General features: G+C 43.7%; 1 protein-coding gene across 1 annotated transcript; it reads right to left on the reverse strand.

The window, feature by feature from the left end:
- Window positions 1-321: 321 nt before the first annotated feature.
- Ptgr1 (prostaglandin reductase 1) lies at window positions 322-21,419 on the reverse strand. The gene is made up of 10 exons (XM_031376775.1): window positions 21,335-21,419; window positions 19,638-19,753; window positions 17,573-17,618; window positions 16,563-16,619; window positions 13,059-13,226; window positions 10,735-10,852; window positions 8,075-8,230; window positions 4,862-4,970; window positions 2,529-2,647; window positions 322-576 (listed from the first exon to the last, which is right to left on the reverse strand). Exons 2-10 carry the CDS (start codon window positions 19,741-19,743, stop codon window positions 466-468), a joined length of 990 nt encoding a protein of 329 aa, XP_031232635.1. The 5' UTR covers window positions 19,744-19,753; window positions 21,335-21,419; the 3' UTR covers window positions 322-465.
- Window positions 21,420-22,164: the final 745 nt, after the last annotated feature.

Here is a 22,164-nt window from a genome sequence, read left to right on the forward strand (position 1 = left end):
CAAGCTAGCTGGCAGGCAGGGCTCCACCATTGTCTCTGCTGTATGCCCATGACTGAGTTCCCCAGTTAGAGGCAATGTTAACAGAATACAAAGCATGCCTGCCTTCAAGCTCCTGCCCTCATTTCTCTTGGTGACAGACTGTGACCTGAAAGTGTAAGTCAAGAAAACTCTTTCCCCCTCTAAATTGCTTTCCTTACAACAACAGAAATGAAATTAGAACAGACACCAAAGGCAATATTTGTTACGGTCACCCAGGAGGAGCTGAAGTTGGCAGAAACATGCCTGCTCATTGTTTGTCATGATTTCATTCTCTATCACAGATGGAAAAAAACCACACATGAGTTTTATTAGGTAGGTCAAACTCATTGCAGCCACACCTTACATAAGACAATATACGTTTGTACTGATTGGTAAAAAGCTAATCGTCCAGGGATGATCCGTAGACCTTTTTTTTTTTTTTTTTTTTTAAGCTTTCACTATGGTCTTCCCCAGATTTTCTCCTTTCAACATTCCCATGAACGCTGCGGGCATTTTCTCAAATCCCTCAGTGATGTGTTCATGATACTGGATTTTACCCTGTGTGGAAACAACAAATATTATCGGTTAACATCATCTTCCAAATGACATTCTCTTCCCATCCTAGCAACAAACTGATCAGATACACCGTAAGGACCCTGGAAGTCTGAGGTGTAGGCCCCTTCATCCGTGGATAACAAAACCTATGGACAGTGTGTGCACAACACATCACAGTGTAATAATAGTAGGAAAAGTGGTCGACTGCACAAGAGTCCAACCATGCGGGGATCTCAGAAGAGAGGCCCACCCTCAGCTGACGCTGTTTACATCATAGCTAGTAGCCAGATGATAGGAAACACTACACCTTAACTAAGACTGGAAGAGGTACAGCCTGTGCAGGACACACAAATACCGCGGGGCTTCACACCCTGCTCTCCCTTCTAACCAAGGTTCCCTCTACATTACTTCGGAGATTGGGAGACAAAGGTTCACGTCAGAAAAGATTCTTCATCTACTTCACATGTTCAAGGATGTTTGGTTCTACTGAGACATGGTTTAGCTACTGTAGTCCAGTTTGGCCCAGAGCTCTTGGTCTTTCATCTCCTTAGCTTACAGGCATGCACCACAACACCCAGCTCTAGGTTTAATATAGGGGTTTTATGTAGAAGCCCAAGCTATCTGATAATTTTCATAATATATTCCAGTAATGGCTGAATACTCTTTATAGACTTTTGGGCATGCCACATGTTTGAGTGCCCTCAGGGAGTACAAAAGTCTGAATCCCTGACTTCAAAGCCCTAGCTCATTCCTACCCTTAAAAGGCCTGCATAAGACAGAAAGCTAAAATCTAGAATAATAAATAAAAATACAGAATGAATACTGCTGAGGGCCGAACTGTGCCCTACCTGCCCCCCAAATTCCTTTGCTGAATTCCAGAATTTCCCAGTACCTCAGAATGTATCTTCTAAGTCAAGGCCTTTACAGACATAATTAAAATATAATGAGGTCATATGAGTAGGCCATAATCAAATAGGACTGGGGTTCCTTTTGGGAAGTAAAACAGACACACCCAGTGAAGACCACAGGAAGATGCAGGAGGAATTCCTCTGAAGAAGCAAGCAAGTTCAGAGTAGCCTCTAGCACTTCAAGAAAATCATTTCCTGTTGTTTAAGCCTGTGGCCCTAAAAAACTAACACAAATACTAGTGGAGATTTTAATAATAAAGAAAATTAAGGTATAATATGAGGGTATATGGAAGCTTCCTGTACTGTCCTCTCAATTTTTTTCTTGTCAATCTGCACTTGCATTAAAAAAAAAAAAAAAAAAAAAAAAACCGCTAGGGCTCTTACTGGGAAAAATGTTTGCTGAGCATTTGTGAAGCTTTTGGACTCAGTGCCAGTATTGGGCTGGAGAGAAGGCAGCGGGGACAGGGAACAAAGAAGTGGAATTGAATGAGATGAAGACAGCTCAACTTCATGTAGCAAGAAGTTCCAGCAGTGAGGAAATGGGACTGAGGAGTCCGGCAAAGGCTCCCAAAGCCAAGTGGTTCCAAGAGACACATGGTATCCTTGACAAAGGTTGGTAGAGTGGGGTTAGTGTAAAAGCCTGACATACAGGTCTGAAAAAGAATGGAAAGAAAGAAACTATACTTGCAAATATAGATAATGACACCTCTAGGTATTTTGTTAAAAAATGGATGGATGTAAATAACAATGGAATTGAGAGTAGCTATGGACACGGTGGTCGATGTCTACAACTCCAGCATTCAGGATGCTGAGACAGGACTGTCACGATACACAGTGACACACTGACTTCATCACTGTCTTTACCCCCGACCCCAAAGCAAGAAATTTAGAAAAGTCTGTTCTGGTTTTTTTGTTTTTTTGTTTTTTTTTTAAGATAAGACTGTAATTGAAAACATTGATCAAACTGGCTGAGAGAAACAGTGCAGCACGAAAGGTTATGAGTTGCAGAAGCCTGTGGAAGCTGGTGGAATGGCTTGGTCCCCTTACCTCTGAGACCCAATTCATCAAGTCTGTCATAGCTTTCTGGCGGGCTTCTCCTTGCCACCGAGTAACGATGAACCCCTCCATGCGGAGTTGCTGATAGATAACGACCTCTGGGGGTGGGCCTGGAAAAGTAGGGTGCATTTGTGAGACAGAGTCTAGGGACGTGCCCACAGTGAAGCACAAGTAGTACAAATCACTGTCATGGTTCTCCAAGCACTCCCCACCTTCACCATTCTGTTTCTTCCACTCCCCTCTGATCCATGGGACTGCTACCCACTGCCACTAACTGTGTAGCAGGGAGAATAATGGCCCCAAGGACACCCACAGCCCAAACCCCAGAACCTGTGACTGTATTACATTCCGTAGGGAAAAAGAGAACAGTGGGAGAAAAGCTTCACTGGTTGCCTGGCAGCCAGCATCTGAGAGCATGATGCATGATTAGTCTCACAATCTCCATGGGTCAGCTGTAGATGCTAATGGAATGGAAGGGTTGGGAGAGCTGAACAATGCATCCCTGGCATCTGGAATAGCTGCAGTCCATTCACTACTTTGAAGAAAGTACCACTTGTAGTCAGGAAAATGGAAACTTGTCTTGCACCAATGGAAACTGGCACACAATGAGTGGCATATGTAAATGCAGAATGAATGCCTTAAGTCGTAAAGTCCAAGCTCAGACCACTTCTGCAGCATGGCGCTTCTTCAAAGGCTCACAGCAACCTGACTTCATTAATCTTGTTTCATTTTGAGTTAAAGGTTCAACCTTGGCTAGGGAGATGGCTCAGTCAGTAAAGTGCTTGCCATGTGGGCATGAGAATGTAAGTTCAGATTCCCAGCATCCATGTACAACCCAAGCATGGTGATTCAAATCTCTACTCCAGATAGAAGGATCCGATAAACTCATCCAGGCATCAGGATGAATTGATGGGCCCCAGCTTCAGGGAGAGACAACAGTCTCAAAAACTAAGATGGAAAGCAGCACCAAGAGGATCCCCAAGGTTGACTTTTGACCTACACATGTGCATGCACACACACACATACACACACACACACACACACTGACACACATATATATATCACATCTCACATATTCACATAGGCTGAAACTTGAAATAACTTTTGCTGAGCCATACATCCTGATAAGAACACTGATTTTCTTTTTTGAGTGCAACAAAGCAAATATGGCTATAAATTGGTGGAAATAATGACTTGTCTCCAAGGTCTAATGAAGCTGGACTGTGCTAGAATTTCTGGGCCTTAGAAGCAAGGCAGAACCTGATTAAAATAGACAAGGTCAGTTGCCATCTCTAAGATCTGTCTGAGTATCTAAAATTATAAAATCTAATTGCTAAAAAGACTAGATCAAATTACTATGTCTAGAAATCTTTGGTTATTCTTATTTGAACTACAGTTAAGAAAAAGTACCCTGGAGCTCTCTTTGGATGGCAGACAGATGATTTCCCAAGATTTCACCTTAGCATCAATTGCAAAAGAAGATGGATGATGGGTTTGTCCCTATCAGTGAGACTGCCAAATGATTCTGGAATGTCTGCTGAGTTATCCATGCCAACAGGAACACTGGTTTCTATTTTGAGTGCAATAGCAAATATGGCTATAAAGTGTTGGAAATAATGACTTGTCTCCAAAGTCTACTGAAGCTGGTTTATTCTCCACAACCCAAGAGGGACTCTGTGATCAGGCCTTCCTCAGCCCCTTTTGCTCTAAGCTCCTGTCTCCAAGCAGTTCTGCTGTTGTTCTGTGCTACAGGATTTTATTCACACTTGTCAAGCCCAGAACAGAAGTAACCAGTTGTTCTGTGATCACCCATCGACTGCTTATAGACACAGATTCCTTTTTCTTCTTCTTTCTTGATGACTTCAGATAAATCTGTCACCCTGATAACAGAGCAGGGGCCCTCTGTGAGGAGCAACAGCACTGGGCTCAGTTTTATGTCAGACACTCATCTTGTAAGAGGCTCGCACAGGATCCCTCATAGACCAGAAGCAAAGCAGATAGGGCTCATGATTGATTGATATGCCTTTTGGGCCTCTGGGAGTATAAAGGAGAGTTGGGGAGTGATTTCAGTGTAGGAGAGTGAAGGAGAGAGAGATGAAGAGCACAAGAGAAATAAAAGCCGCCAATCAAAGAGTGTGTGCAGCAGGAGGGCAGGATCAGCCATGCCTCTTCCTCATTTCAGAAAAACTATCAGGCCATATCAGACAGGCTTGCTGCTCTAGGAAGTCAGCCCACACCTGTGAATTCACAGCCAGCCCATCCCTTCCCCATGGCTGTGAATGTTCCCTTTGTCCAACCCTCCTACATCTGCAGGAGCACGGTACCTTGGGGACATGGGCCAGTGCGGTTGTACTGAGAGATGGCTCCACAGATGGCAATTCTTCCAAATGTCTTCATCTGGAGTATAACAGCATTTGAAAACTCTCCACCTACCTAAGTAGACAGCCAGAAAAAGAAGGAGGAGGAGGAGGAGGAGGAGGAGGAGGAGGAAGAAGAGGAAGAAGAAGAGGAGGAGGAGGGAGAGGAGGAGGAGGAGGAGGAGGGAGAGGAGGAAGAGGAAAAAGAAGAGGAGGAAGAGGAGGAGGAAGAAGAGGAGGAGGAGAAGGAGGAGGAGGAAGAGGAGAAGGAAAAGGAGGAAGAGGAGGAGGAGAAGAGGAAGAGGAGAAGGAGGAAGAGGAGGAGGAAGAAGAGTAGGAGGAAGAGGAGGAGGAGGAAGAGAAGAAGGCAAAGAAGAAGAAGAAGATAATGATGATGATGATGATGAAGAAGAAGAAGAAGAAGAAGAAGAAGAAGAAGAAGAAGAAGAAGAAGAAGAAGAGAAGGAGAAGGAGAAGGAGGAGAAGGAGAAGAAGAAGAAGAAAGAAAGAAAATTTAAATACTTTCAAGAATCCATTTAGGAGAATCAACAAAATTTATTGAATCAGTATAGCAGTTGTAATGATTACAGCTAAAATACATCATAAATGGACATTTCCAGGAGGTGGAGGCAGGAGGATCAGAACTTTAAGGTCATTTTCAGTCACATAGTGAGTCTGAGGCCAACCTGGATTACATAAGATAGTTTGCAAAAAAGGGACATTTCAATTTAACCTCAGGAACATACTTTGTATAGCATAAAGTTAGTGTGTAAAATGTTAGAATCTTCTGCATATTCCAATAGTCTCATTATCCTATAATCTAAAAGGTATGTAAGACTACACAAAAGGCATTTGAGGAACAAAGCTATGGGACTCACACTTTCAAATTTTAACATATACTGCAAAGCTCAATTAAAGCAACGTGAAAACAGAAAATGCAGGGCTGTGGAACCAGATGGAGACCAAAGGCAACCATTACATTTGCTATCAATTAGTTTTCCACATGAATGAATGTCAACACAGTTCCTAAGGGGGAAAACCTTAACAGCTGGTGCAGAACACATATGCAACTGGTGCATAGCCACACGGAAAAGGTCAATGGCTCTCCCAAACTGTAGCACAAACGTATACTATACATGTTTCCTAACACTGACAGGAGTGTCAGAGCTAACCCTTAAATTCTGAGTAGAAGCAAAGAAGTGCACATCAGTGAGCCTGAGAAGGCAGCAAAGCAAGTGCCCAACCAACAATGGAAGTAATCGAAATGTTGCGTTTCTGAGGATACTATCCAGAGAATGACAATAGCTCATAGAGCTGGGAAAAAACCTTGAAACCCATACCCAGTCAGCCTTCACTCTCTCTCACAGGGTTCCAGATTTATGAACTGTGTTACTTTCTAAGATTCATCTGTGCCTTCAAGATTGGACCCAGGTCATTTGCAGACATAGGCATTCTCAGCAGAGACTGAACAAGCAAACTCTGCCTTCCCGTAATACAGTGGGGACAGTGAGCCCGGGCTTTGGGCAGAGTGGAGTAGAGAATGGATGTCAACTTTATGAGTTGAAGGGCCAGTCACATAACACTTCATCTTAGTGTAATATGCCTGAGCCTAATTTCTCTTTTGTAAATAAACAAGCTACAAAGGGGGTGGGAGGGGGTGAGGTATGTGCTAGGATTTAAGAATATAATCCACAGGCTGGAGAGATGGCTCAGCAGTTAAGAGCACTGACTGCTCTTCCAGAGGTCCTGAGTTCAATTCCCAGCAAACACATGGTGGCTCACAACCATCTGTAATGAGATCTGATGCCCTCTTCTGGTGTGTCTAAAGAGAGCAATGGTGTGCTCATATACATAAAATAAATAAATAAATCTTTAAAAAATAAAAGATTATAATCCACATGAGAAATGTTCACATGTAGACAATTCTCCTAGGAGACATAATTCAGTGTTCCTGGTGACATTCTGGAATACAACTACTGCAAATAAAGAAGGTTAACTGTAACAAGGAGGCATGTACTCAAATATAAAGAACTCAGATAACCTAGATGAACACTATACTATACACGTTTCCCCAAACATGATACATGTTTGTTCATGAGCGATCTTCAGTGTTATTTTCCTAAGGAAATGTAATTCAAAACCACCTTGAAATATCACTTCAAACAGACTAAGATAGGCATAAGAAAACCAGCAATTGCATTAAGGCTATGGAATGATTCTAACCATTTAAGACTGCTGGTAGGCATGTAAGAGAGTGCAAACACTTTGGCAGTAACTCAAAATGTAAACATGAAGTTTCCATGTGACCTAGCAATTCTACTCATAGGTGAATACCCAAGAGAAATGAAAACAAATTCAAACAAAAATTTGTGCTTGAACATTTATAGTAGCCTTATACAATGGTAAAAAAGTATAAAGACCTTGATGCCTACGATCTGATGAATAGACAGAAAATGTGTTCTATCCATATGATGAGATAGTATTCACTCATTCAGAAGGTGAAAGACATCAATCTTTCATCCTGCCCCAACCTACTTACCCCAACATAGATGGATATGGAATCATTTTGCTAAGTTAAAAAAAGACAGGCTCAAAGGAACACATTTTTGAGGGGAAGAAAATGGGAGGGTAAATGATGAATAATGTTTCTTTGGGGAGTGATAAAGATTCTGAAACTGCAGTCATATAGACACTTTGATACTAAAAATAGTTAAGATCTAAACTACAACTTCCTTTCTTTTGCACTGCTGGGACTGAATGCAGGGCTGTGTCCATGGTCAGCAACAGCTCTATTACTGAGTTATATTTCCAGTCTAAAATCCTACAGTTGTTTGGTTGGTTATGTATTCATTCATCCATTCATCCATCCATTCATCCATTTGTTCATTCATTCATTCATTGCTTGAGAATGGAAGACATGGTCTCACTAAGAAGCCCAGCCCTGAGCCTGCTATCCTCCTGCCTCCGTATTGTGAGTACTGGGATTATAGGCATAGCTACTATGTCTGGCTACACAGTTTACATGAATAAGTCCCATGGTCTATGCAATTATAGTTTAACAAGTCGCCCCAACCCCCAAGAATGTACTTTATTCATCTGTTCTAGCTAGAAAACTTTAGAAACCTGCCCTTTTAGGTAATACTTTATTGGTAAAATCAGATAAGCTCAATGAGTACTTACATTATCAAAATAGCAATCATAACCATCTGGAGAGGCTGTCTTCAAAGCTTCTTCCAACGACTTTACTGTCTTGTAGTTAAAGGCCACGTCAAATCCAAGCTTCTTAAGATAGGCAACCTTTTCATCAGACCCTGCTGTACCAACAACTTTGCAGCCCTACACGGGGGAAATGCCGTCCATTAAAGAAGCGAAAGCATGGTCCAAATCCACTCTCCCAGGCTTATACCATCAAGTTGCCCAAGAACACACCTTGTGCTAGTCAACTTTCCCATGCTATGACAACCACCTGAGAAACAAGTTAAAGGAGGGAACATTTATTTTGGCTCATAGCTTCAGATGCTTTATCCCAGAGTCACTTGGCTCCATGTGTCTGGAGTATATGATGTGTTTCACAGCAGAAGGGCAAAGCATTAGAAAGCCACTCAACTACGGCAGAAGAACGAGAAGGGACAGAGACAGATAAGGAGAACCTAGAACAACCTTCAAAGACACGAGTCCAGTGACTTACTTCTTCCAGGTAAGCCCTTGCATTCTAGTTTGTCCCATCTACCAACCTTGCCACCAGACCATGAATCTATCAGTAGTCAATCTACCGGTGAGGTCGGACCCTGCCCCTCTCCTCACCCCAATAACCCAATCACTTCACACCAAAGTCCCACTTCTGAAGGAGGACCAAGCCTTCAACACGTGGGAACAAATTTCCTACCCAAACCACAGTACACCCCACACATGAGGAACTCCACAGTAACTCAACAGACCCTGAGGGTGAAACTGGTCCCTAAGCCAGACTAGAACCCAGCCACAGCTGGCCTGACCGCTCAGCAGATCCCAGCTATGTCTGCTTTGTTCGCAGGTCACTTCAACATGCTGCTTTTAAGAACCTAGTCACCTGACTTCCTAGGCTCTTCACTCTGGGATGCCTCTTCTTTTCCATCAAAGACATATATCCTATCCCAGTGCTGTGGTCTTTGTTGTTGCTGCATTTTGGTTGTGTGCGTGTGTGTGTGCGTGTGTGTGTGTGTGTGTGTGTGCTTGTGTGCATGCAGGTGCCTAGGAAGGCCAGAAGAGGGCATTAGGTCCTCTAGAGCTGGACACACAGGTGATTGTGAGCCATCGTGTGACTGCTGAAAACTGAACTTGGGTAGGTAACAAGTGTTAAGTACTGAGCTATCTCTTCAGCACAGTGCAGTGGCTCTTTAGGACACCATTTGACACCCCCCCAAGGATTTTTAAAACTTTATACTTATCATTATTCATTCATGTGTGCTGGTGACATGTGAGTATGGATGCATGCATGTAACAGCACATATGTGGAGATCAGGAGGTCAGGAGACAATTCTGTGGAGCTGGCTCTCCCCTCTTCCCTGTGCACCTTTTATTTCGGGTCCAGGGATTGAACTCGGGTCATCAGGCAGGTATAGCTTGCTCCTTTACCATGCAGTCATCTCTCCAGCTCTCCATATTTTTAATAAAACGTTTGCGATCTATATATTGGAAATATTTCTAATCCACTTTACAAATCTAGCCTATGCTGAATATAGTTAGACATTCTGAGTCCAGAAAAAGAAAAACCAAAACCTTCAAATCAAACTCACATGTAAAGACAGAGGCAAAATTCTCTCTAAATGTTATTAAATCAGGGACTAGGGTTTAGTTCAGTAGTAGAGCCTGGGTCTAAGCGTGTACTAGACCCTGGGTTCAATTACCAGACTTATCCCAAAAGCTACTAAATCAGTTCCAAGGGTATATGGAATGCTAAAATGACTCCGGAAAACAAATGCAACTCATTGGTTGTAAAGGTAACATGACAAAAACTGAAACAGTATTTAAGATTCAGCTGCTTTTCCCATTTATGTATTTATATATATAAATATTTCCTCCCACAACCTCAGTCATCTTCAAGCTCCTATTAGTAATAAAGACCGACCCTTGGCTATTGGATATAGCCCAAGAGTCAACTCTATTCTCCTTCCCTTGTCCCTCTAAGAACATGCCCTAAGTCCTATACAGAAGCCTTTGGCAAAGCTATACCACCCAGGTAGGTCACCTGAGAACATCTGCTCTATGAGAAGCCAAATCCCGGCCAGGTCTGAGCTGCCTGCTCTCCTGCACACTTACCCTCAGACTGCATCCCTTGAGTAGAGACCTGCCCAAATCACAGCCTATACCCTACTTACATTTCTATTGCAGGAGCTAGGTCCCAAACAAGGGCCCTACCACCCTATGCTAACCGCTTATTTCTTTCTGGTGCAGTAGCCTTTGCAATGAAGTTATGTGGGTGATGACTCCTGGTTTACAAGTCCCTCTTTGTAAAATTCTTGGGACAGTCATGAAGGAAGGCAATTAAATTGAGCAAGAGAATACTTAGTAAAACTACTACTGCTGCTACTACTACTAGTAGTAGTAGTAGCAGGAGGAACAGTAGCAGCAGCAACAACAATAATAGAAGAATAGTGCTAGTACTCAGCAGTCTAGCTGGGCCCAATCCTGACTGTCAACACTGGTCAGCTCAACTTCACTATTCTCTGCTCCTCATTGTGCCCTCTCAGCCTTTAACTTCTGAGCAAGTCACAGCATGCTGACATAGAACACTCTGCGGGCACTGCTGTTCTCAGTGCACACTGAGTCTTGCAGAGGTATGACTAGAGGAAGCTGCTTACCTTGAGCTTAGCTATCTGGCCCACAACAGAGCCCACTGCTCCTGCTGCTGCACTGACCAGCACTGTTTCGCCATCCTTCAAGCCACAGATGTCAAGCAGGCCAAAGTAGGCAGTGAGGCTAAGGAAAGAACAAAAGGCTGTGTGAATAGAGCTCTCCCTCTCCCTCTCCCCCTCCTTCTCCCTCTCCCTCTCCCCCTCCTTCTCCCTCTCCCTCTCCCCCTCCTTCTCCCTCTTCCTCTCCCCCTCCTTCTCCCTCTTCCTCTCCCCCTCCTTCTCCCTCTCCCTCTCCCCCTCCTTCTCCCTCTCCCTCTCCCCCTCCTTCTCCCACTCCCTGTCCTTTCTTCTCCCTCACCCCCTCCCCTTCTCCGTCCTCCCCTCTCTCTCACCCACTCCTCCTCTTCCTCCCCTTCTTCCTCCCCACTCTGTCCTCCCTTCTCCCTCTCCCCCTCTCCCTCCCCTTCCCCTCCCCTTCTCCTCAGCCATGTAGCCCAATCTTTTAAATTACAACCTTCCTTCCATTTCACAAGTGCTGGGAAACATATTACATACCAACAATTTCACAGAAACACACACATACACACACACACACACCTCTCTACAACCTAAGTGCCACATTTTCTGGCTCTGTAATTATACCAATGTTATCCAGCATCTCCTTTCACAGTCTACCTCTGTGGGATCTTTAGAGTCAGCTTTCAACTAGGCACACTGAACTAAAGAACAAAACCTCACTTCCTTTGAGAAACAAAACAGAGCTAAGATAGGAAGGTCAACAACAAAAAAAGAAGTCCTAGGTGGAATTTATTAAGCTGCCTTAGCCTAAGGGGAACTTAAAGAATCAACAATTTAGAAAACAAAACATAATTTGGACTTTTCTTTTTCTGGGACAGATCACTGTATAGCCCTTTGTGGCCTGGAACATGCTATGTAGACCAGGCTGGCCTCAGACTCAGAGATTTGTCTGCCTCTACCTCCAGAAGTCTTGGATTGAAGGCATGTGCCACCATGCCTGGCTTAATTTAAAAAAAAAGAAAAAAGAAAAAGAAAAAAGATGTGTCTAGCTATGTCTCAGCTGGCCCTCAACTCGTGATCCTCCTACCTCAACTTCTGAGTAGCTGGGATTACAGAAGACAGAAGACAGGATGGTTTTCAATGTCTCTTGTGTGTTAAAAAATAATTTCCCACACTGGTCACACTGGGAGGTGTTGGAGCCTTTAATAAGTGGGGCATCCCTGACATGATCTTGCCCCTCTTGCATTTAGCCTCAAGAATATTTGTAGATTACCTTTAACTGACAAGAACTGCACACATGTAGATATATAAAGATATGCATGTATATAGTACATAACATGTTTTAAATACACATACATAGTAGAATAGCTAAATTGAGCTAATTAACATACACATAACAAATTTCCGACCTTACTTATCATTCTAAACTGTTTGTCCTGCCATACAGCAGCAGTATCTCTTAAACGTACATCTCCTAAATAAGGTTTGAGTCTTTGGGCCAACCTGTCTCTCAGCCCCCATCATTACACCCTCCCTTGTATGGATTCCACTTATATTACAGTTTGGAGATGAGCTCACCCCCACACACACACATACACACACACTAGGCTTCCCAAAGCTCATGGCTTCCCCAAGGCTTGGCTTCTAAAGCATCAGTGTTCAGAGATGTGGAATTGGTAAAGTGATCAAATCATGAGGGCTCTGATGTAATCAAAGCATTAATCGCATGGATTCATAATATGATGGCATTATTAGGAGGTGGGGACCAGTTGGAGGGAGCACTGTGGGGGAAAGATGCATTGCATCTCTGGCTCCTTGCTGTGTTTCTCTTCTTCCCAGTGCCAAAGGATAGACAAGTCTGCCCCATCATGCCCCTGGCACCATGATCATCCACCTTGTCATCCATCAAAGCAACAGTGATGAACTGAAGCCTCTGAAACCATGGCTCAGCAGAAACCTTCCCCGGCGTTAAAATTTCTGCTCTCAGGCATTTCCCACAGAAAGAAGATGCTGACCAAGGATGACAATGGAGATCATGTGGTGTCTGTCTTTCTGTACCTGACTTACTTCACTTAATGTCCTCCAGGTTCATCTACGATATCATAAATGCCAAGATTCCCTTCCTCGTAAGGGTTATACTGTATTCTTTTATATAGAAGGTTTTCTGTATTTATCCACAAACTTAGTCTGAGAGCCTTCCTTTCTTTTTTCTAGCATTTTTTCTCTCATTAGTCATTGCCTCACATCTCTCCTTGTTTATTAAGTTACAGCGTTGGACATCCTGACAAACAAAGCCCACCCACAACACTTACCCTGGCATGCCAACTGTCCCCAATGCCAAAGACAGTGGCAACTTTTCCGGCCACTCTGCAGGCAGCTTTCTCAGTCCGTTCCCATCAGAAATGGAATGTGATGTCCAACCTAATAAAGCCATTACAATTGTTCCTGTTGGGAAGGCTGAGTTTTTACTTTCCACGACTCTGAAAGATAAAAGTATAGTAGGACATGTGATACCTTTTCCCATTCATGGGAGTCAGAAGTGTGTGGGGAATGTTCACAAGGGGGCACTGAGGTTAATAGTCTGTGACTGACACCCTGGGGAATCTCCCCCTAATTCTTAGCCATTGTGAGAGCCTTCTGAAAAGAACATTCACAACTGGTCCAGCATCCACCCCTGTCCCTGCCCACATCCCTTCTTTTGAGCAAGGGTCCCCCATCCTCTGCCAACACAAGTACTTGTTCATTTCCTTGATTAGCATGAAACAAAACTTTATAGAAGAAAGGTTGCTGATAGGTAAGGCAGGTGGGGAGGACACTGCACTGGAAGAGAAAAATTAACATAAAATTAAGCCACTGAGAATTTTTAATTAAAAAAAAAAACAAAACTAGGCCAGGCGGTGGTGGTGTACGCCTTTAATCTCAGCACTTGGGAGGCAGAGGCAGGCAGATTTCTGAGTTCGAGGCCAGCCTGGTCTACAGAGTAGTTCCAGGACAGCCAGGGCTATACAGAGAAACCTTGTCTCGAAAAAAACAACAAAACAAAAAAAAAAAAAAACCCTATAAAAGTGACAGAAGCCATCTAGGAAAGGCTACGGCAAGGCAGTGAGTTTCCTGGAAATAGCCCACCTTTTGCATGGCTACCATGGGTGCATTCTGGAGAGACAAGGCCTCAGAAATTTCATCCCAAGATTGCTTCTTGCTCCTAATCTGCCTTTCCTGCCACTATTACGTAGCCTAATGATTCTTGGACATCACCCCACCCTATTGTGTAAATTTCCTGAAGATCAACATGAAGATGAACTTTCATGAATTAATGCTGTTTAAATAAATTAATGACTTTATAGTACTCCTGACTTGATTCAAATAATTTTAGGAAGAAAATTTACAGAGTTTTAGTTGTTTTGTGGGAAAGATGTAATAAAGTACAATCAAGAAAAGAATGTGCCTCCTCCTCATAGAATAGTAAGTAAAGACTGCATAATAAGAGCCGGGCGGTGGTGGCGCATACCTTTAATCCTACCCCTTGGGGGGCAGAGGCAGGAGGATTTCTGAGTTCAAGGCCAGCCTGGTCTACAGAGTAAGTTCTAGGACAGCCAGGACTATACAGAGAAACCCTGTCTTGAAAAACCAAAACCAAAAAAAAAAAAAAAAAAAAAAAAAAGACTGCATAATAAGGAATACAATGAGCTTTATAAATTGCACTAAGAAGAAAAATAGGCTTGGGATAAATTTGTAATCAAGGAAAAACATTCATTCTAAGTCAGGTCCAAAAATGAGGCCATAGGTGATCAAAGAAAAACATAATTCTAAGTCAAGCCCAAGGATGAGACCACAGGTGTGCACTATGATATAAAGCAAGGCCATGTGAAACTGTTGTTTTGAGCTTACAATGAGCTGATAGAATGAAACACTGCTTTGAACTATTGACATCCTTCTGTAACTCCCTTTTGTGTAACATTTTATCTATGAGGTAATTTTATAAAGAACATTTATCTAAGAAGGTAAAAAATGGGCTGAGAGAAAAACTAAAGTGTGGCTGTTGGGGCTCTGCTCCATCTACCAAATGTATATGTGTCTATCTGTCTATATGTATGTACATACACACATATGTAGGTATATGTGTATGTATATAAGAATGCATGTGCACTTGTGAAATTAATGAAATAGGTGGTTGGGTCTGACCAGAGTGTGTGTGTGTGTGTGTGTGTGTGTGTGTGAGAGAGAGAGAGAGAGAGAGAGAGAGGTGGGGAGAGAGTGTGTGTGTATGTATGTGTGTGTGTATGAGAGAGAGAGAAAGAGAGAGAGAGGGGGAGAGAGAGGAAGAGACTTTCTTCCTTTCTTTTCTTTTCTCTCTGCCTCATGAAGAGTTAGTGAACTCCAAGCCTCTCACTTGGCCAATGAGGGGCACTTGAGCCACAGAGCAAAGCCCAAGTAACTAAGTACCTCCCCTTTTCTTTTCTTTCTTTTTTTTTTTTTTTTTTTTTTTTTTTTTTTTTTTTTTTTTTTTTTTTTTTTTTGTTTTTGTTTTTGTTTTTGTTTTTGTTTTTGAGACAGGGCTTGTCTGTGTAGCCTTGATTGTCCTGGAACTCACTCTGGAGACCAGGCTGGCCTCAAACTTAGAAATCCTCCTGCCTCTACCTCTGCCTCCCAAGTGCTGGGATTAAAGGCATGCACTACCACTGCCGCACCAGCAGTTTTTGGTCCCAATCCTGACTCTATACCTCTTTCGCTGTCGCTGCCTTCCCTCAGGAAACTGGATACTGGGCTAGCTCTCAGCATAAAGGGAAATATCAATACCTCTTCTTCATTATTTTGGAAGCTTTCTTAAGCAAATGAGACAAGACCTGAAAGCCACAATTACAAATTTTAAGCTGCGACTAGACACTAGAGAAAGACAAAGACCCGAATATTTGTCACACTAACACCCCTGGTACAGAAGCAGTCTCTGCAAACCAATAAGGCAAAGGAAAAGTCCTACGGGCCTTTTTGTGCAAAGGACACAAACATAACTCATAACTCGAGAAAGTTGACACAAAGAACTCACAAGAAGACAAACATCGCAAGTAACAAAAGCAAGGTCAAGTAAACTGAAGGTCCTCCAACCCCCACCTCCACCCTCACCCCGTGTATCTCAGACCACCAAGACAGACGGCCAAGGACGGGCACAAGGATCAGGCAAACGGATTCCATGATACTACTCAAGGGAGCAGATACCCACGACATTTTCTTTTTTGAAGAATAATTTGTCAACATCTTTTCAGCAGATAAATATGTATCTGAGGCCAGTGAGACAGCACAGTGGTAAAGGCACTTGTTCCTCAAGCCAGGTAACCTGACTTGAATCCCAGATCCCAGAGAAAGAACTGACTCTTGGACGCTAGCCTGACTTCAACTTGTGCACCATGCACCATGGTCCTCACATGCCTGCACCCCACCAGCACACACTAATAATTATGATAGCTCAAGATTTAAAACATATATATAATCTTTGTGTGGGATTTGTATGTGGGGGAATACAATGTAAAGCATCCTTGTCTAAGTGGCCAATAACATACACACAGACACACACAAACACATAGAGAAAGAGAGAGAGAGAGAGATGCAAGCTTCATTAGGAATTACTAGTAGTAGAAAACTTTGAATATAGCTGTTACCAGTAGTAGGTTTAGTTAAATGGAAGAATATAATGGAATAATCTATAGCTTTTAGCAAATATAGATGGTATATTTGTGCACTGACAACAATGTATGACTTACTGAGATTTATCCAAACAGCAGGACTTGTGGAAATACCAATTACACAATTACACAAATTACCTGGCCACTTGCTCGCCCATCATCCTGTCACCCTCCTTCAGTTTTTTTGCTGCAACTCTGAAAAAAAAAAATCCATCCTCAGTGTGAGAGAGCAGTCAGAAGAACACAGCTTCAGTATTAAGCCAATAGCAAAAGGCTGGGACCCTGTGTACAGAAACAATACCCAGTCTGCCGGGCAGCACAACCGTGCGCAACAGTGTGAAGTGTTTCTGCCTCAGACACTAAAATACCCATTCTATGAATGAATGTGAGAGCCCTACCACTGTGTTTGTTTGGAGTGAGTGTCTGTCAATGGCGGTCAAAATACGGCACAAAATAATGTTACCCCAACATTAACCAACCCCAAAAGGATGGTAATTAACATTTCATTTCATTCAATGGAGTCTCCCGATGACTAGTCTTAACTTGGAGTCCTTCTACCTCAGCTTCTCAAGGTAAGAGCCACCCTGCCCCTTTGCTAGTTAACACTGTTAAACGGTATTGTACAACCAAAAGCTGAATCTTTGCCAACAAGCTATTGGGAAAAAAAATACTATATGATGACTGTGTTACTCACTTAGGTTAAAAAAGTGCTGAAGCACCAATGAAGGCATTTGTTCCCTTCCTGGCCTTCAGTGTTTTCTGAGTCATGAGTTTGAGTCAACTATGGACCATGTAATTAAAACAAAATACTGGTCAAGAGAAGAGCTGGTTTTATTTGGTCTTAGTAACTTCTGCTCAATCATTGGAGTAGGAAATGGCAAAGTGCATGGGGGTGGGGTGCAGATAGCTTCCCCATCTTTCCCCACACCAATTCTGGAAGCAACTCCACTGAGTTGCAATGGAAGGCACGCTGTCCAGAGCCAACCTCTGCCTACAGAAGATGAGCTGCCATGAATCTCATCACGGATACAATCCAGGGAGAAACGGGCAAGCCTGGCGTTTTACTCAAGACCGGACTTTAAAACTGAGCTGCGGTGCTTCAAAAAGTGGACCGACATACAACCTAAGAAGTTGGGGAGGACCCTTACCTCATGTAAGGGTCCACAGAGAGGAACAGGGCTTCCAGCAGGACCTCTACAAAACAAAGCATTCCAGTTAGAGACCCAAGACCTGATGGCTACAACGTCCTGGCATTCTGAACAAGCAGGCCTACTCTTTCTGCTTAGGGGCAGAAGGTACTGTTCACAATTAATTCTACCATGCGGAGGATGGATTCCAGAGCCATGTGCATGTAAGAGAAATGTTCCTACTGTGAGCGTTACTTCCAGCTCCCCTCCTGTGTTTCCTATTGATAATAAGAAGGGCTTTTCTATTCAGTGCAGCCCAGTTGATGATGGTGATGATATAGAGCTACTTGTATTATCTTAGATGGATCCATTTGAGTGTTGTTTTCAACTCTTGGTCCATCCTACTTAAGGTCAAGGGAAGTAACTTACCCAAAGCCACATTAGTAACCACCGTGGTACAGTGTTCACATAGTATCTTAATTAGCTTTCTTCTACTGTGATAAAGACTATGATCAAAGCCCACTTGGGGAGGAGAGGGTTTCTGTCCCCTTATATGTCCCAATCACAGTCCATCATAAAGGGACATCAGGGCAGGGACTCCAGGACGGAACCTGGAGGCAGGAATTGAAGCAGAGGCCATGAAGGAACTCTGCTTTCTGGCTTACCCACATGACTTATTCAGTCTGCTTTCTTATACAACACCACTATGCAGGGATGGCACTGCCTATAGTGAGCTGAGCCCTCCTCTGTGAACCGTTCTTCAAGAATGTTCTAGAGAAAATGTCTAAAGACTTGCCTACAGGCAATCTGACGGAGCCGTTTTCCTCAGTTGAGGTTCCTCTTCCCAGATAACTCTAGCTTGTGTCAATCTGACAGAAAAACTAACCAGGACACACAGTATTTTACAACCTACCTCAAGGAATACCAAAGAAGATGGACTTTGTTAGAGTGACTTTCAACTGTTTATTTTCTGAAACTCTGGATCACAAGTTTTGGCCAATGCAACTTAAACTCAAACAGTGACTCTGGCCTGGACAGCGACTGCATCTTGTTCTCAAAGGCTTGCTCACTGCAGCACCCCACAGACAGCCCTCACAGTCTAGGCTCTGGTGGGGCACAAATGCTCAACTCACTGTCACCATCAGGCTCCCCAAGACTGACACAGGAGACTTCCTCCTCTGTCAAAGCCATGAAGGATAAGGTACCCAGACAGGCATGAGCTTCATCAAAGAAGCTTCCGACCTGGGGACAGGGCATGATGGCATCAAAGCTTCAAAGGGAAAAAAAAAAAAAAACCCTAAAAAGATTAATGTGGCAGATTGTAAAATGGACACAGATTTCTCCCACCACTGTGTCCCGGCCTACAGGCTACCCTTCCAGTCAAGAAATCTTCTGTGGGTTGAGGATGTAGCCCAGGCATTACCTAAGATCATGAGGAGGAAAAGGAAGAGGAGGAGGAGGAAGAGGAGGAGGAGGAGGAGGAAGAAGAGGAGGAGGAAGAAGAGGAGGGAGCAGAAATAGATAGATAGATGGATAGATAGATGAAAGAAAAAAGAAAGGAAGAGAAAAAAGGAATTTGCCAGCCTTTGAGAGAGAGAGAGAGTGGGAGGGAGGGAGGGAGGAAGGAAGGAAGGAAGGAAGGAAGAAAGGAAGGAATGAAGGAAGGAAGGGAGGGAAAAAAAGAATTTGCCAGCCTTTGAATCTGGACAACCTACTTAGATCTATGGCTATGAGATTTTTAAGAAAAGTAATATAAGTAGAAGCTTGAAAAGTTCTCAAACATTGAGGACCACTACAAGGAAATAACCCAATCTGGCTGGCTAGAAAGACCTCACAGGAACTACAGCCTGAGCCCAGCAGGGAGCCTGCTATCCTTAGAATGACAAATGAGATTTTTTTTTTCTAAAACTATTGTGCCAGTCGAGACCTACAGAAGAATCACTCACCCTATACTAGCCAAACTGCTAACACACAGAACTGTAAACTAATTTAAAAAAAAAACAGTTGTCTGAAGTCAAACTCAGGATTCTCTTTTCAGCAGCAGATGCGATGCTATCTGTCACAGCCCTGCCAAGATCTCCCTTACCTCCATCACATAAGGGTGGGAGCTCAGTTGTCTTCAACTCGAAGTTACCGTCCGTAGGGAAGCCTTCAAAGTGCTTCTTCAGGGTCCAGCTCTTGGCCTGCACCATCCTGATGTGCCTAGAACATGGTAAACATGTACTCAGTGACAGTCTTTATTTTTTCATAGGAGTACACTGCAGCTGTCTTCAGACACACACCGGAAGAAAGCACGATTACAGAGGGTTGTGAACCACCATGGGGTTGCTGGGAATTGAACTCAGGACCTCCTGAAGAGCAGACAGTGCTCTTAACCACTGAGCCACCTCTCCAGCCCTTCAATAACCATTTTACACCCCCCAGGCATAGCACTGAAGCCAGAAAACACAGCCCTGTTATCATTTAGCATATTATCATCTTATTACCATCCATTTAGAACTTTCTGGTATTATGCTAAGCACTTCTTCACATGTTAGATCTCATTTTATTCCCATGATTTTCCTGTTAAGACTCAGGTGTGTGGATACAGAAACAGGCTAAAGCGTAAAACAAACTCTCAAGGCAAAGAAAATGTAACCTGGCAAATTCTGTCCGGGCCATGCTGGAATTTCTCTAAAACGTTAACCACCTAATGGACTGCAAAGTCCTGCAGTTTCTCACCTCTCCTGCAGTGAATCTTCAGGAAAAGCCTCAAATACAGAGCACCAAATCCAGGGGCTTTTTTTTTTTTTCCCTACAGAAGCATGGACTTCATAGCCACCAGGGGGCGCAGCGGCTCCATCTAATTTTCTCTGGTTTTGCTCCAAAGAGGAAATCAATTTTTTTGGTTTAGACTTGCCTCCAGACAAAACCAACAGATAAACACAGGTGCTCTGTGCTCTCAAGTGTTTGAGACGCAGAGCAGCACATCATCACGTGGGACTCCAGTGAATTCTTCAGATAAGCAATCAAGGCTAACCAGTTTACAAAGTCCCTCTCATCCAGGATGGAGGGTGGAGAGCCAATCCAAAGCCCAACCCTTCCTATCGACTTGTAGCTGTTTGCGACGTGGGCTCAGGAAGCCCAGGCTACATGCCGAGATAACAAGCATGCTCTCTCAGCTTGAATCTAGTTTATTGTTATTATTCGTGTGTGCATGATGCAAGTGTGTGGGTGAGGGCGCTTGCGTGTCACCGAGAACCTGTACAGACTTCAGGAGTGGGTTCCCGAACTCAGGTTGTGGGACTTGTGTGATAAGCACCTTCACACGTGGAGACAGCTATTTCACAGGTAGATTTCCATTTTGTTTTAAGACTACACAATTTTGTCCCTTTTTCCAAAAAGGCAACGCCTGGTCCTTCTGAATTCGCCCCAAATCTAGGAGGACCCCCCTTGCAAAGGATCCTCTGTGTGTGTAGCCTGACCTGCAGGTCTAGCTTTTACCGCGCATGTGCGAATCCCCACCCCTGTCTTCTCATTTGAATCAGTTCAGCAATTCAGCAAACTCCGTAGCCCAGGCCTAGCTGGCAGTTCCAGACCGTGCAGGATCACGAGACGATCCGAGCCTCACTAACTTCTTAAGTGCTGAACCCAAGGATCACCCAGTACCGGTGGGGTGGGGTGGGGGTGTCTCCCGCGCTCACTTGTTCAACGAGGCTCTAGATGCTCGGCGGGGAGAAAGAAGGAGTTGGAGGAGGGAAGAGGAAAAGGAAAGGGCTCAAAAATAATAGTGTGGCTACTTACACAACAAGCTCACAGAAACTCCTTCCCGGGAAGCCGCTCTGAGTGCTTCGCAAAGCGCCCAAGACTTGTCTTATAGCGGGCAGTCGGAAAGGGCGGGGCTTCTCCAAAGAGGAGCAGCCTCGGGAAGAGAGAGAGAGAGAGAGAGAGAGAGAGAGAGAGAGAGAGAGAGAGAGAGAGAGAGAGAGAGAGAGAGAGAGAGAGAGTTTAAATAATTTTTTTTTCTTTTTTACATAAGTATACAATTTATGTTCGCATCAGAAACAAAGAAAACAAGAAACTACTACCCGGTTAATTCAGGCAAAATCCTGCCACCTCTGGTCAGCATTATTAGTTAAGCCAGCTGCTGCCGCTCGTCACAACTTCAAGTTGAGAGGCCGGTGCTAGGTTCTCTGAAACCTTAACGAAGAAGGTGTGCAGTCATGGCATCTAAAATATATATTTTGTAAAGAATAAGATTAATTAAAACGTAGTTGTGGCAGTGCAGGGAGATGCAGCCTGCAGTGCTTGCTGCCAGCAGCCTGTTCCCCCCCCCCCCCCCCCCCCCCCGCCAGATCAAGAATCCCCTTCAGGTTAAATCCCAAAGTCTCAAAGCTAGTCTACTAATGATGAGGGATAATACTTGCTTTAGATTTAAGCAGGACATTTAGAAATCTACACCCCCTGGGCAATGCCTAAGTCACAACGCTCAAAGAATGTAATTTGCACCTAAGCTTAAATATGGGAGGGGTAGGGTGCAAGCTGGTTTACTTTCTCCTAAAGGCCGCCCTTCCGTAAAGTAAACGTTGAGAAGGCTTCCTGGGGAACGTTGCTCAGGCTCAGGGCAGAGCGCA

This window comes from Mastomys coucha, unplaced genomic scaffold (assembly GCF_008632895.1).
Source record: "Mastomys coucha isolate ucsf_1 unplaced genomic scaffold, UCSF_Mcou_1 pScaffold18, whole genome shotgun sequence".
Classification (NCBI taxonomy): Eukaryota; Metazoa; Chordata; class Mammalia; order Rodentia; family Muridae; genus Mastomys; species Mastomys coucha.

Bases quoted from the DNA above. Each gene is read 5' to 3' on its own strand.
- Ptgr1 (XM_031376775.1), bottom strand. From the start codon at position 19,743: ATGGTGCAGGCCAAGAGCTGGACCCTGAAGAAGCACTTTGAAGGCTTC. The intron at 10,853-13,058 runs GTAAGTGTTGTG...TTCTTTCCTTAG, and splicing joins GGGACAGTTGGCATGCCAGG to CCTCACTGCCTACTTTGGCC. The intron at 8,231-10,734 runs GTAAGCAGCTTC...TCCCCCGTGTAG, and splicing joins GCCAGATAGCTAAGCTCAAG to GGCTGCAAAGTTGTTGGTAC.